Source organism: Notothenia rossii, assembly GCF_949606895.1.
Source record: "Notothenia rossii genome assembly, chromosome: 9".
NCBI classification, from domain to species: Eukaryota; Metazoa; Chordata; class Actinopteri; order Perciformes; family Nototheniidae; genus Notothenia; species Notothenia rossii.
In genome coordinates, this window is record NC_136907.1 from 35,219,165 (window position 1) to 35,235,737 (window position 16,573).

The window sequence follows — 16,573 nt, forward strand, 5'->3', positions numbered from 1 at the left end:
TTATTTAATATCAATGACTCAACTGTACACTCTAAAAACAAATGCCTTGGATCAACAAAGAAAATCAACGCAACAGTTTGCATCAATGTTTATTGAGTTAAGACAACTTCTAATGAGATTGTCTTAAAGCAACAAAGTTATTTGAGTTAGGAGAGAAGGCTTTTCCTCTACAATCAGAGGTGTTTTTAATTAACACTTACTTAATAATTGGTAGCAGAAACACAAGTTTTGAAGTTCATTACTCAAAAGATTAAGTGGTTCCGACTAGTTTTACCACATGATTTAAAAGGAATTTTAAGTTGTATGTACTTAATTACCCTCATTGTGAACACACATTTTTTAAGTTGACAACCATTTATAAATTAAGTTGCTCCAAATATATTGTATTCAATATTTTTTTTTCTTAGCTTTTTCATGTTTTTGCCTTTTAAAGAAAGAAATTAATTCCACAACAAAAATATTAGGCGATTCACTTTTTATTTTGAACTGCAGTTGTTTATTTCAACACATGATGTTTCAATGAGGAGAGAATTCATTTAGTTTGAAAATGTATTGACACATGCCATATGATAAGGTGCATGAACACCTGAAATCACAGCTGACTGCAGGAGAGAGGAGAACCATTTTATAGTTTGGCTGCAGCACGTTGATTGGCTGCTGGAGAATGAGGTGAAATGTAATAGGTTAAAGAGAACGCCTGTGATGAGCTGATTATATGCAGCTGCGGAGTGAATGTATATACAGTTGCAAGAAAAAGTATGTGAACCCTTTGGAACTTCCTGGATTTCTGCATAAATTGGTCATAAAATGTGTTCTGATCTTCATCTAAGTCACAACAATAGACACACAGTCTGCTTAAGCTAAAACTACACAAACAATTATATGTTTTTATGTTTTTATTGAACACACCATGTAAACATTCACAGTGCAGGGTGGAAAAAGTATGTGAACCCTTGGATTTAATAACTGGTTGACCCTCCTTTGGCAGCAATAACCTCAACCAAACGTTTCCTATAGTTGCATATCAGACCTGCACAACGGTCAGAAGGAATTTTGGACCATTCCTCTTTACAAAACTGTTTGAGTTCAGCAATATTCTTGGGATGTCTGGTGTGAATCGCTCTCTTGAGGTCATGCCACAGCATCTCAATTGGGTTGAGGTCAGGACTTTGACTGGGCCACTCCAGAAGGCGTATTTTCTTCTGTTGAAGCCATTCTGTTGTTGATTTACTTCTGTGCTTTGGGTCGTTGTCCTGTTGCATCACCCATCTTCTGTTGAGCTTCAATTGGTGGACAGATGGCCTTAAATTCTCCAGCAAAATGTCTTGATAAACTTCATTTTTCCGTCGATGATGGCAATCTGTCCAGGCCCTGAGGCAGCAAAGCAGCCCCAAACCATGATGCTCCCTCCACCATACTTCACAGTTGGGATGAGGTTTTGATGTTGGTGTGCTGTGCCTTTTTTTCTCCACACATAGCGTTGTGTGTTCCTTCCAAACAACTCAACTTTGTTTTCATCTGTCCACAGAATATTTGGCCAGTAGTGCTGTGGAACATCCAGGTGCTCTTTTGCAAACTTCAAACGTGCAAATCAGAACACATTTTATGACCAATTTATGCAGAAATCCAGGTAATTCCAAAGGGTTCACATACTTTTTCTTGCAACTGTACACCCAGTCTTCCTGAAAGAACTTGCACTGAGCTTCATTTAAATCTTGAAAAAAAAGATGAATAAAACAAATTTAAATTCCCCCACAAATAATAATTAAACACATTAGCCATACCATGGGAAATAGGGACACAGCAAATAAATGCTGCCATCACAACGAAGTTAAAGGCCTTTGCATAAAACCAGTGCCAAATATGTCAAATCTGTACGGTTTTTGTAAAACTACAGAAACAAACTCTCAATGGCCACCAATCTGCAGATCACACACATACATTTTACAAAAGATGTAACAAAGATGTTTACACTGCCGACAGTCATTATTTAAAACAGTATGAACACATTTAACACAGAAGGCTTGCTCATTCATTTGTTTCCCTCGACCACGATGGCAGATCCTGGGGTGAACCGGTCACTGATGAAGGCGATATTCATGTCCTTTTGAAGCACATTAAATAATAGGTTAGCGCATAAGAGATAATGAATTAGGTAACTGCATACTTTTTAAACTGTCACTTTAAGCTAATTCAGAGCCATTATTATCAGCTGCTAAAGCAACGCTGGTATTGTTTTCACCCATTGAGTCTGCATGTGTGTGTCGTCATGGGAATGTGGTCCTGAAGACACACAGAGGTGCTTTTGAGTACTTTGCCTGGTGTTTAAATGCATGTGGACAGATTTTGTCAATCACAACCGTGCAACTTTTAGTGTACCTTCTCATCTTTTTTGCAGGTTCCATACAATATGTGAACTGGTTAAGTGAAGAGCAGAAGCCACTTTTCAAATTTTACACAATCCTTTTCCCATGCCATTTCTGTCAACACCTATCCATGCTGAACGTTGCTAAGATATTATTGATTGGGGTGTGGCCAAAAGTGCAATATGCTTCAAAATGTAACTGACAGAGAGCAGTGCTTTTGTCCTGTGCCCATGGATTTTATTTTATTTCAAGATTTTTGATTCTGTCGCTAAACTTCTTGAAAAGGTCCTCTTCCTTTTCTCCAAGGTACACGACAAGGCAGCGGATGGCTATAGTTCTCTGCGTACTTCAATTGTATTGTGCTATTTTTGAAAAAGGAAAAAAAGAGAAATTCCCTACATTAATATATTCTGAATGGGTGACTGCCAACAACTTACATTTCAATGACAACTCTAAATAACGATCCTACCTCAAGAAGCATGTCCTTGATCTGCTTCACCGAGATTCATTTTTAATAAAAAGCGATGTCACAATAGTAACCAAAGTATTTTTACTCTCACAGTAGCCTCTACTACTTTGTATCCTCTCACAGAACTATCCACAGTTCAAAGGCTGCTAATTTTGGTCAAACAGCAATTTGCCTATACAGTGCAACTACAAGGCTATATGTATTTGAATGACAAAAGATGACACTCACATAAAAATGTCCTTTGTATATTTCTATTTGTCTTAACTGTCGGAACTTGTCCAGGCATGTTAAGTCGGAGTGGACTTGACATCCTTAACTCACGGTGTAGAACAATTAAGTTATCAAGCCAGTTGCATTACTACAACTTGAATTTTGTTTTAAGTCAATTAACGCAGAAATCAGAGTTCAAATTACACACAATATTAAGTTAATGTAATTACCAACATTATTACGTCAACACAACTTATAAATTAATGTTTGCAACTTAAAATGTTTATCTAAATCAATTAACTCACATTTTTATGTTGCAACCATGCATTTAATTAAGTGGAGTTGAAAGGTTGCCTGAATTCGTTTATCGAGCGTACTGTCTATTTTCTAGTGTTGACTTTTTGAAACATGAATGAAACACTGTACCCATTACATCCATAACCAAATTTAAAAGTCACAATAATATTCTGTTTATTGATGCAATCATCACATAATTGAACAACAGGATAATTTACAAATCATTAGTGCTCAATCAGAATTTAACTTAGTATAGGCTATAGTTAAACATTTAGATTGTATCCTCTTCCCAATTTGTACATGTATTCTAAATAATTACTTACATATATTAGACCCTCCAGAAAAACGCGGGCAAAAATCCTTGATTATGCGGGCTAAATTCCTTGATTATGCGGGCTAAAATCCTTGATTATGCGATTAAACATGCGGGGTTTTATGTGATTTTATGCGGTGAAACTGCGGCAAGTTTCGAAATGTACGGAAAGTTGCGAAATATGCTAAATATGCGGGAAAAAATTATCGATTTTTTTTAAAATATTGGGCTGTCTTATTTATTCTGTCTCACACACAACCTGCCACTAACGTTAAACTCCTTTACTATTCAATTAAACACATTCAATGTTTATTTATTGTAAAAGCAATTGGGCTATTTTAATCTCACGCACACACACATACACACACACACACACACTTCTCCGCCTCATTCTTTTTTCATTTACTCGTTCGTTATCTGCAGCTTCAATCTTGTAGGCTACTCACCTCGTTTCTTGTAGCCCTCGAAAGGGTTTTTGAAGTTGATGCCTCGTGAACGTGAGTTGTTTGGCTTTCTTGTCCGCAGCAGCAGAAAGCATTTTCGAATGTTTGAATGAATCAAAGTGGGTCGTCACCGTCGATTTTCTCTTATGCTCCAACACACAGTTGCACGGGGTGCAGAATAGTTTCCCCCCAGTTTTTGCCCGGTCTTTAGTAGAAATGTTCGTCGGTAAATGAGATGGATTAGATATTTTCATCTTGGTGTTTTCTCTATCGTGTGAGCTCCACACGTTGACTCTATACAGTGTTGTTTACATTATGTGATGCGCGAGCTGATGACGTCATGTCAAGACGAGTTAACTTTTTTTTTTCTCAACTTTGTGTGGAAAAATGCGGGGATTATGCGTCCTTTTGATAAATATGCGGCCTTTTATAAATCTGCGCCATTTTGCTGATTATGCGGTAAATTCTGCGATCGCAGAATCGCGTTTTTCGGGAGGGTCTAATATATTAGGCACATTGGTGTACACTTTGTGGACATTTACTACAGGTCGCGGTACTCCAAGTGGACAGACATGCTGTTCGGCCCCAGAGCGCAATAAAAATATGCAAGGGTGCCACATGTATAGCCAGTGCAGGGGCCTTCCACGTGGAAAAAGAACCGGAGACGGACGAGCTTTCCCCGCAGAGATATAAAATGTTAAAGTTGTGGGGTGTCTCGCATAATTCAGGACAATTCCACCAGAGGGCTTAATGTCCACTGAGTGGACATCATTGTCCCTAAAGTGTACAAGATCATTTGTAATTTTCACGTACTTTTATGCATAAAGTGATGTCCATGAAATGGAAATTGCAAATAAGTGTTTAAAATGTGACCGAAGGACGGACTAAGAAGCTCGTAACTCGTAGTCATGGCTCTAAAAACCAAATTACCACACCGAAGGAGGGACTAAGTAGCTCGTAACTCGTAGTTATGGCTCTAAAAACTAGGGATGCACCGAATATTCGGCCACCGAAAATTATCGGCCGAAAATGGTTAAAAAGGCCCTTTCGGCTTTCGGCCGGGTGTTTTGATTTCAAGTGGTGGAGTAATCCCGAAGTGGTGAAAGTCTTTGCAGTCACACCCCCTCGAGAAATGTCAGCTGAACACGTTTTACAAATTGCAATCCGCGCCTCTTTCTCTGATATTTTGAAATATCTCCAAGCGGCAGACATGTTGGCTGTGAGCCAGCCGCGAGCATGGTCGCGCGCCGTGCTTGTCGCCGCGTTTTGATTACGTCATCACAACAACACGTTAGGTTACCAAACTTATAGGTGCATTTGTTGTTGTTGAAGGCATGGCTGTTACAGTCTTTATTTACACTGTTTTGGTGTAGGCCTACTGGCCTAGATGTTTATGCAGTTTTAAAGCACCTTGGCTTTGTTCTGAATGCACTTTGTTGTAGTTATCCTACAGAGAAAAGAAAATGCACTTGACTTGGAATTAATGTACTGTATGCATTGAAAAGTGCTGAATAAATGTTTTATGGACCCATAATAGTGATTATTATTTAAGTTAAGTTTTGCCATAATCATGTCTTTTTCCATAATCAGGTAGCTGAACAACATTGGTAAAAAATGTATACATTATATTATATATATATATTTATTTTAATAATTTTCGGCCTTTCGGCATTCGGCCAACTGTTTCCTATTTTCGGTATCGGTTTCGGCCAAGAATTTCCCATTCGGTGCACCCCTACTAAAAACCAAAGTACCACACGATGATCATCAGTTATACAGATACGATACCCATCAGACAGACTGTTGTAGATCCATCCATATGCTATGCTCTCGTAACGTTTCATAACATTTATCAACACATTTTATACAATCTCACTTTGACATGCTTTTTGCCATCACCAACTTCCTCAGAGGTAAAACATCCTCCACCCATTCACCATCAGATTGTAACATCCTCTGCCATAAATCTGCTTCATCTGGCGTTGAATCCATCCAAAGCACCTCCGTCCCGTAACTCTTCCCTGAACACAGCGCAACACAAATGACACACACATTTAAAACAACTACTAATTGAGCGTGAGGCCGAAACAAATACCCAATTTACATCTACGCAAACAGCCCTCGCTGTGATAAATAACAGTGTTTATTGCATACCATCTCCAGAAGAGGCAATATGTCTGATCTGTTCATTATCTGGACAGTATGCACACCCAGCGTAAACTAATTGAACGCACATTCTGATCACACTTTAATCCCATGTGACCATGTTCAAACCAATTAAAACCAATGCTCATTGTATTATTGTATTCATATTGCCCAATATCACAAATTGACCACATGAGGTAAGAATCTGTACCCAACAGAGCAGAAGAGTGATAGCGGGGGGTCTCACCTGTGCCTAACCCCAGCCTCAGACCACCGATGTGGTGGTTGTTGAGGCGGTCGTGGTCCCACACTGTGATCTCCACGCAGGCCTCCCTGAGGTCCTCTGGCCGGAAGCCATCGTACACCATGGTGTGGTTGAACATGGGGTTGGCCGTCCGCTTCACCACACGCGTCTTCTGACTGATTTTTCGGCTCATGTCAGGAAGCACGGTACTTGAGTAAAATGAAAGGAAGGAGACACAAACTATTCAAAACTAAATAAATCAGGTATTATAAACTTAATAAATCAAATAAATATTGAAAAATATTTAATATAACCATAGAATCTTAGCTTATGTTGTAAATGTGAGTGTATCCTGCTCCATCTCACACTAACAGGTCATATTGAATTTAATCAGGCACGTTTTATATTAAAGGTCACCTGTTGTGCAAAATGCACTTTTTGATATCTTTTATACACGGCATTATCAGAAACGTCACTGTATCAGAAACAATGTGCGACGTGTTTTGGAAGTAATATGGTCTTTGTTTACATTAGCAAGTACTTTTCTGGAGAGAATATGCATGCGTAAAGAAGCCGGATATAAAAGGTACTGTCCTTGTGGTAAATCCGCGAGAGAGAAAGCGGAGCTCACTACTTGCATGTGTAGGCCTGTCACGGTAATTAATTTCCCCAGAAATTATTGTGATAAAGGATAATATTGTCGGCACCATTTTAGACCATTGACATAATGATAATATATTATAATAATTCAAGTACATCCTTTCAAACAGGACTTTTTATTGAAATGTGAAATAATATTCAAATATATAAATGATATATAATAAATAAAACAAATAAATGAAATTATAGAAAACGAATTAAATCACACACAACCAAAACAATACATTGAATAGACTCAGGCTGGAAAACAGAAACTCTCTCTCTCTCTCTCTCTCTCTCTCTCTCTCTCTCTCTATATATATATATATATATATATAAATAAATATGAGCTATCTATCTCTATATTATTCATTTATAATTTGGCTGCTACACTGCTGCACGCAGAGTGTCCTGACCTGGCTGTGTGTGAGCCCCGCCCCTCATAGCGTGCCTGGACGGCAGACACAGCTCACCGGGCATGTAAACGGCAATTTATCGAGGTCAGAAAAGTTATCGAGTTCATTTTTATTTATCGTACGATAAGTCAATTAATTGCTTATCACGTCAGGCCTATGTATGTGGACGCTCCAAAGGGGCTTTTAGTAAAAGGGCTGAAATAGAGGGGTATGAGAAATGCTACAATGGGTGATCTGTTTGGTATTTTGAGCAAAATGCTTCAGAGACATGTTTTGTATAGATATGGCACTATAATATATTGTTCAAATATAGCATAATAGGTGAGCTTTAAAGGTCGTTGTCTGTTTTTATCTCACAGCGTGATTGGCTTTTGTTGAAAGCCAATCACATGACTGGCTCTGCTCAGTTTGTCTTGACTGACACAATTGTTTTAATGAAACTGCTGGAATGAAGAAGAAAAAACGACCTTCAATAAACCAATATATATTAATGTGAAAAGAAAATTACATTAAATGAAAAAATAACAGGATGTGTTATAAAAATGTTTTGGCATATTTCAAAATCTCTCAGTTATGTTACACATTTATTTTAATATTTTCTTGTTATTCTTATGATTAATTAGATCAATCAACCATTCATAATATTTATGAATGTATTGATTGTTCTTACTATTCGAACTCTAATGGCGCATTTCCACTACACGGCCTCGCTCTGCCTCGCTCGGTATGGTTAGGCCTCGTTAGGACCGGCTCACTCTATGGCGCATTTCCATTACAGTTTAGGAACTGGGGTAGTATATAGTAACGCAGTGTAGGCGGAGCCGTGACGTCATCTTAAATGAGAGCCCCAGAAACACAACACAGCCTAGCTGTTAGCACTCAGAGCTCACAGCTCCTCATATCTGTTCAGAAACTAGACAAAAGTTAAACAAGTACAAACCAAAGACTGTCTGTGTCATGGCGAATACAGTCGCTGGTTTATTTATGTCTGTATAAGCCGTTGTTGTGAGTGTGGACGGTCGGAGCATTTACAACGTTAGCTTAGCCAATCTCCATTTAGAAAACACGCATTTTAAAAGATTTTTCGCCTGCCGTCTGTCTGCAGACTTGTCAAAGCCTTAATTCATGGTTTTTACTAACCGATATGTTGTTACTTCGGCATCATTTTGAAACGTGTATAACAATTAAATCACGGTCAAATATATTCATCTTGTTGTAGTTGTAGCCCCCTTGCCAGTGATTCTCTCTCTAGTTTAGGGTGACCAGACGTCCCCATTTTCCGGGGACAGTCCCCGTTTGTATTGACCTGTCCCCAGTTGAAACTGTCCCAGGAAATATCCCCGTTTTTTATATGTTAAAAACACATAGTAAGGTAAAATAAAACGTTTCATTTCAGGAAATACTGGGTAAACAGACTGTGGTCAAGCCAGCCCCCACTTCGGAAAACACAGTCAAACGTTGTATTGCGGTGCGCGAATATCCTATGGATTACGGTAAAGGCCTGTAAAAACTGCCTTCAAAATAAAAGCGTTTACTCGGTCAATAACAAATATACCTACAAAACACACCAAACATATTCATATATACTGGAGCTTAAATTAAGAAATATGTACTATATAATGTGATCAATAATAATAAAAAACAAACTACGTATAACTACCACATTATAAGTGAGTGAATGTAAGTATACATATGTTATGAAGACATATCTGACATTTCCACTGGGTGACTAATTTCAATTGATGTTGACACCATCTCACAACACTCCTAAAATAACATTACTTTCTGAAGCACAATTTAAAATGTATGCTGTTTAAAATCTCAAATTAGATCTATTGTCTATTGTCTATTGTCTATATTTTGATTATTATTTAATGGAAACCGTCCATAATCAAAGAGTCATTTGAAGTCAATCAAATACTTCAGGGTGATAGCAGGAGACCCCATATAGTCAATCGGAGAAAATCAGGACAATCTGATGTAGAATTTCAAAATAAAATACTTTTGAAATCTCATATATGGGCTATTGTCCTTCTGTTTTTATACAAGGATAAATAAAAAGCTGTCAAATTATCAAAGACTTATTTCACTCCAGGGTGATAGCAGGACACCCCATCTAGTCACTCAGAGAGAATCTGGACAATCTGATCTAGAGTTTCAAAATAAAAGACCTTTGAAGTCTCATATATGAGCTATCTTCCTTCTGTTCTGTTTGTTTTAACAGTTCAAATCTTCGAATTACATTAAACCAGAATTGTCCCCCTTTTTTCTTAAACAGTGAAGAAAATTGGATATGTTAATGATATATTGACCGCAAAACTCAAAATGTCCCCGGTTTTCATTTTGAAAATCTGGTCACCTTACTCTAGTTTAGCATACTCAGCCCGACTCAGCCTGGTTGTTCCTGGCCCTAGAACCACGATTTTATGGGGCCAGAAAAACTGTGAATTAGGACCCGCTAACCGGTACTGCGCCAAGTGGAAACGCAACCAAAAACGGGCCCCGCACGGTTCGGCACGCTTAAAGCGAGCTCCGCGCTGCAGTGGAAACGCGCCATTAGTGTCTCCGTGTATAGTTTGCAGGACATCCTACCATTTCACAAAGGGGTCAATAATAACTCCTCTGACCGGAGGAAGGTTCTTGCAGTCTTTCACCCAAATCTGCACCTCACCAGTCTCCATCCTCGATGTCCTCTTACCTGTGGATGCAATCAGACAAAAATAAGCAGTCCAACTCCAAGAATGGAATGGATCCCATGTGAGGACTCATGTGCTCACTGTGAGACGTCTGCGGCAGGAACCTGAGAGCCACTCTCATCTGTCCCCTGCTGTCCGCCTGCTGCCAAGGAAAAGATGCTGGACTTTGTGCTGAGACCTGAAGGATTCAGCGGGGTGAGTTAAAATCATCCAAACACTTCTATCATGCACAGAGTGTGTAGAAGAAACGAAGCCTTTACCCTGGCTTTAAGTGCATATTCATTTATGTGTGTGTTGCTGAAGTCCCATTCTGACAGATCCAGGTCCACCTCACCAAGGAAGCTGTTCCGCCCAAAAGTGTTGTTGTGCCACACCGAGATGTTCAAACTCTGAGTTTTCAACCCTCCCATTATGATTTTGTACTATGAAAGAGAAAGCAGGCAACAACAACGTTTATAAAATAAAGTATACATGTCATTTGAAATGTGTAAAAGACTAAATTCTTACCTTGAGGATTTCATTGTAGGTGGGGTTCAAAGTTTTATTTTTAACAACAGTTTTTCTCTTTCCTAACTTTGTTTTATCAGGAAGAAGATAACATTTCACATACCTGTAAAAGGTTAGAACAGACAGACAACTGAAGAAATTTTTTTTAGAGTCAAATCTTAAACATTCTTGAGGTAATAAATGTACAGTTCCATTTAAAATGTTTCAGCCTCCTTTCTGATCAAACAGTGCCATTTCCACAACCCAAGTCGCGGAATTATATTTATTCTACCTTTGCCATTTTTATGTTGCAGAAATATCAAGCACTTACGGGTCGGAGCTGTTCTTCTTACTGTCCACCATGGCCAGGTCCCTGCAGTGCACAACAAATATGTGGAACTCTCCAAGCTTCTGGATGTAGTTCACTGCAAACTGGATGCTTCCCTGGACTTCAACGTCTCCAAAGTCTGCAGGGCAGATGCTGCTGGTGCTGCCGCCGACCTGCTCATTACAGAAAGAACAATCATCACTGCTTTAAGTACTTTGATTGTCTTTCTTTTTTTTATGTTTGTCTTTTGACCCGTAACCCCATATGAAGCATTTTCTTTCTTTAAATGATCCTTCTTGAAAAATTGCTGTTGTTTCTTTTGGTCAACATAATTCATAAAATACACAAAAATCATCTACAGTGACCAGCTGTTTTAAGAAATAGTTGAGCTTTTAAAACCCCTGAATGGTGAGTCATTTCTAAAGATGTATGTCTTATGTATGAACCGATGGAGTTGTGCACCATAGACAGGGAGGACTTTTTCAATCAGAAACATAATTCTCTAGTGATCTGCATGTGGACATACAGAGGACATGGAGGCCATGCCTGAGGAGAGGCTGAGGTTAGACGTGGAGCTCCCTGTGTTTCTTCTCCAGCCAAAGTTGGTCTCAAAGGTGTCACTGTCTGTCTGATACCAGAGAAGAGCATGAATGACAGTTAAACACATAAACCTAGAAAAAGAAAATTGGTCATACAGGAAAAAAACCTCTGTGAACTCAGAGAGTTCAGTGAAAGCTGAAGTGGTAAAGGCATCACTCCCCTGACTGCAGTGCAGATGTTGAACACTGGAGATCATACTTTTTGTGTGATGGCCATATGCGAAAGTCAGTTGTGGGTATTCACCTGGTGGTTCTGAAGAGCAGTCACTGACACACTGCCTCTCATCTGCTCAGAGCTGGGCAGAGTTGAGGCTGATGGAGGGAGTGAGCAACCTGGAAGAAAGAGGACCAATAGTTTAATGTTTTTCACACTCTGATTATTTTGTTCTCTTAATTTATTTCCGGTCCACTCTTCTCCTAAGAAGAGACAATATTATTCCCATATATTCCCATATAAAGGACATCTCGTCAAATGAAATAATAATGAAGTAGCTTTCTGACCTTAAGCTACTTTAAGAAGTATACTTTAAGTATCTGAAGAAGAATTGTTCTGTTACTTGTTTGTGAGCTGAGGTTTTTCAGACTTTTAGATGATGACATGCTCCTTGAAGATAACCTCTTCAGGGCTGCGATCACGGGACTAGAGGCGTCACCATAACCTGCCACAAAAGAAAAAAATGAGCTCTGAAAAGTACATTCAGCACAACTTCTGGTTTACTAACAACCATCTAAAACGGAATGCTTCTGTCTAAATATATGGAAAATAATGGCTAGTTTATTTTTGGTCGAGTATTTTAGGCAGGCATAATGCTTAGTAAATCAGTTCAGTGTGCAAAACAGTGGCTTTTCTATCATCACGGTGAACGCTGGGGACAATCACCATATTTGGGTTTTATTCATATCCACGGCATTAGCAGTTCTTTAATCACAAAAAGCCAGTCAACCAAAAAAAAACAAATGCATTGAACAAAAACAAAACAAAATGGAATTGAATTGATGTATGCTGGTTAAATGCTATCCAAATCTAAACTGTATTATATGTTAGAAGGGGAAATATAAAAGGTGAATTGAGATGAGTGAGGAAGTTATCAGGGCCGATATACTCTCACACTCACTGTCAAGGTAATGTGTGTATCCATTTCTTTATCCTGCCCAGCCTCTCCTCCTGCTTACAGAAAACGGAGCTCCTTCTCTAATCATCGATATAGGAAGTAATTCCTGCCACCAGCTATAACCCTGCACACCTCCTCTGGAGGGCAGAGAACTCAGAGCTCCATCCTTTGTTTAGTTTCTGTTTAACCAGATTTCACTGTGTCTTTCTCCCTTCCAAAACCCTGAACATTTTATACATATTGTAGCTACTGAGTTTAAGCTGCAACTACTTTACACACTTTGTAATGTATACATATATCCTATGTTTATAATTTATTAAGTGTTAGTAGTAGTTTAGTCTACTACAGTGTTTTATTACTTATTCTATATATTTTTGTATTGTGTTTTTATATATTGTGACTTCTATATACTGTACAATAATCTTTCTATTGTTGGTATGTAAACATTTACAGAGCCCTGGAGGGTTCATAGAGAGAAAAATAAATAAAACGTGGCCACGTTTTACTTTCTCGTTCGCACGAGATACCTTCTCGTGCACACGCTTTAGTAACCTGTGCGCACGAGTTAATAAAGCATGCGCACGATTTACTAAAGCGTGAGCACGAGTTACTAAAGCGTGAGCACGAGTTACTAAAGCGTGCGCACGAGTTACTAAAGCGTGCGCACGAGTTACTAAAGCGTGCGAAAGAGTTAATAAAGCGTGGCCTCGTTTTGTGTGTGTGTGTGTGCGCGCGCGTGTGTGTGTGTGTGGGGGGGGGGGGGGGGCATTTGTTTATGATAGTATCGTTCGTTCCGCTGCACTCCGGCAGGACTATCACATCGAGATTAAGATTAAACAAATTTCTTTCACTTGGGAATACACATATAACTATGGAGAACCAGATTTGTGTAAATTACTGTTCGTGGTAATTCGGAAACAAATGCCGGTGGTGTCGGGGACACACAAACACATCGAACACGCACACAGAGCGGAGCTGAGTGCACACACACACACACACACACACACATCATGCGCACCGACATCTCCTTCATATAACGAGGGGGAATACTCTGGTGGTTCGATGTGTGTATAGGTGTGTGTGGTTAACCGTAGAGCCTCGATCTCTATTCAGCTGTTCTAATGAAGGGAAACGCAGTGAAGTAAACAGTAAAAGGCACAGCTCTTTGCAGCTGGTGCTGCTCTTCTCAGATTCTGCTGAGTTACACGTTGCTGCCTGCAGTGCCCTGTACAACGGAGCCAGTTCAACAGATCCTGGATATGTTTGATTTACGCGGCTTAACTAACCCTAACAAACGCAATGTCGATAAGCGGTCCTACGAAGCTGGTTATCAACTCACTAAATCAACCAGGGTTTCTCAGTCTGGCTGAGAGCGTGTTCACGTGAAAGGGACGGGGTTAGCAACATTTGACCAATCACAAAGATGGAGACGCGTGCTGACAGCGCAGCGTCATACTTCATGAATGAATAGTGTAAATAGCAAATCCTGCTTCGTAGTACAGGCCACTGGTGCCGCAGATATTTCATAAAGTGAAGGAGGTTTTCCTTCTATAAAACAGCTGTGGGCAGCAGACACTGTGAGTCACGGACAGGAATCACTCAATTTAAATAAAACGAGGCCAAGCTTTATTAACTCGTGTGCATGCTTTATTAACTCGTGCGAACGAGAAAGTAAAACGTGGCCACGTTTTATTTATTTTTCTCTCAATGAACCCTCCGGGGCTCCGTAAACATTAACTGTTTGTTCATTTTGTATTTCTCTTTACATTACAAATAAATCCCAATATTGGATCATTAAAATAAATCTAATCTAGAAGAAGGAAATGTAAATGGAGAAAGAATTGAAAGCTCACTGCCTTGACTGGCCCGGGACAGAGACCAGGCCCGGGTCGCTGTGTTTTGGCTGGAATTTTCTTCTTTATTTTGTACCCTGACTTTGTGAGGACTCCCTTCAGTGGGACTGAAGTGTGTGAGGGCATCCTGTGGTTTGTGACCCGCATCATTCTTTGCTACAGCAGAGGTCTCCTGCTTAAAGAGCGGGATATGGGCCTTCTCCTGAGGCCCCAGGTAGTGCTGATAGTCCTGAGGAATGAAAGATCTGGCCAAGGGTGTAAACGTACCCAACTTCTTCTCTGGAGCTTTTTTAGATAGAGGTGAAGTAAAGGAACTTAAACTACTTTGTTGTGTGTGGATGTCCTCACGAGGTAAAGGGAGAGGACAAGAGGAGACTTCTATGCTGGATTTAGAGTCAGTCGGGACTGTGTGCTTCGCTTCATGTGATGGACCCTTCTTCTGTCTAGGAACTGGTGTTGGCTTCTTATGTTGCTCTTCAACCACCTTAGCTTGGGGGTCGATGTCTATTGGGAACGTTGTTAGCTGAGGGCCTCCCAGTTTGGATCTCTGAGGAATGGAGGACTCTCTTGGTAGGACCCTTGGATGACAGGTCTTAGATGGACTCTTCCTTATCTCATCATCCTGGTCTTTTGATCTTTCATTTTGGGATTTGATAGGACTGAGAGGCCTTTCCTCATATTCTGTTTCATCCTTTTCTTGGTATTGGTGAGATGTTGACTGTGCAACCACAGTACTATTGGCTCTTGCAGCGACTACCCTGTGTCCCTTATATTCCTTCTTCCAAAGATCCTTAACCTCACTACTCTTGGCTGGTCTGTCCTCTTGAGGACTGGAACTAGACTGCCTGGGAAGAGGAACTGGAAAATCTGGTTGTTGCTTTTGGGTTTTGAAGCTTACATTAGAAGTTACAGGAGATATGATGTTTCTCTGTGGCTCCATTAGTGAACTTGTTTGGGAGTCATCCGTCTCTTCATCGATGAGGACTGGGTTTGCTCTATATGTGCCATCTTCTTTCGATAAATCTACTGATAAGCTACAGTTGGTCTGTGGGGACGTGCTGACAGCATCCTTAACTGTCATTTCCATTTGATTTGAGAGATTGTTGTTTATGCTCTTCTCATCAATGTTAGACTTATGGCCAATTAAATCATCTATTCCTTTATTGGGGATGTCTTTGCACTTTGCCTCTTCTTCAGGTATAATTACTTTCGGGCCAGTGTTTTCCCTCTCCAAGAAAGCTTTCAGATTATACAGTCTCTCTGGAAGCTCAACAAATCTGCCTTCTGCTGCCTCCCGCTGATTGTCTGCATCTACTGAGGGCATTGATTCTTTAAAGGATGTGTTCTGCAGTGCTGTAAGTTGTAGTGTTCTGACCTCTGTTGTCTCTGTAGCTTTAGCTTCTTGTTTAACACTTGCAGGTTCGTCCACAGTCGTATTTGCAGCACGTGGGGAGAGGTTCTTGGTTCTGCACTGTTCCTTCTGCTGAGGTATCTTCGCCTCTTCTTTTTGTCCTGTCTTTACTTCATCAGTTTTCTTTTCCTCTCGTCTAAATAATCCGAGCAGTCTTTGTCTAGGCTTTGATGAGACAGAATGAAATGAGCCCTTTGAGCTGCCAGTAGAGGGCAGCTCTTGGGTCTCCTCAACAGCAATGTCAGTTTTTTGTTCAGGCATTTTTTGGGGATGATTGTGGAATCCATGGTGCCAGTCTGTGGCCTGAGAGGGCCCTGCAGAAATGAGTGTGGTCACGGCAGGGCTTATAAACTCTGAATGATTTTGCTCAGAGACATCTGCAAAGAGAGCAAGTACAACATGTATCAGTCATGTACATTGTATCCCCTTTACACTGCACAGTATCATTTCAAATATCCTCAAATCAAATCAAGTTTTGTTTCTATGACCCATTATCAAAAAACACATTGTCTGTGTAGATTATTAAGAAAGCACTTCAGCCACACT

At 39.9% G+C, this 16,573-nt stretch overlaps 1 protein-coding gene across 6 annotated transcripts in view; it reads right to left on the reverse strand.

Moving 5' to 3' along the window:
* Window positions 1–362: 362 nt before the first annotated feature.
* sytl2a (synaptotagmin-like 2a) overlaps window positions 363–16,573 on the reverse strand; it is a 41,917-nt gene continuing 25,706 nt past the window's right edge. For 2 of the 6 annotated variants that reach the window (XM_079648261.1, XM_079648257.1), the window contains 11 exons: window positions 14,617–16,404; window positions 12,209–12,310; window positions 11,896–11,984; window positions 11,579–11,680; window positions 11,056–11,225; window positions 10,746–10,848; window positions 10,499–10,660; window positions 10,320–10,416; window positions 10,135–10,240; window positions 6,491–6,696; window positions 3,492–6,119 (listed from right to left, as the gene is read on the reverse strand). In XM_079648261.1, coding sequence (XP_079504387.1) covers window positions 5,971–6,119; window positions 6,491–6,696; window positions 10,135–10,240; window positions 10,320–10,416; window positions 10,499–10,660; window positions 10,746–10,848; window positions 11,056–11,225; window positions 11,579–11,680; window positions 11,896–11,984; window positions 12,209–12,310; window positions 14,617–16,404 — 3,074 coding nt within the window. In that variant the 3' untranslated portion in view covers window positions 3,492–5,970. Of the gene's footprint in view, window positions 2,105–3,491; window positions 6,120–6,490; window positions 6,697–10,134; window positions 10,241–10,319; window positions 10,417–10,498; window positions 10,661–10,745; window positions 10,849–11,055; window positions 11,226–11,578; window positions 11,681–11,895; window positions 11,985–12,208; window positions 12,311–14,616; window positions 16,405–16,573 lie in introns of those variants that run through there. The other 4 variants (XM_079648258.1, XM_079648260.1, XM_079648262.1 and 1 more) reach the window with 4 other exon arrangements.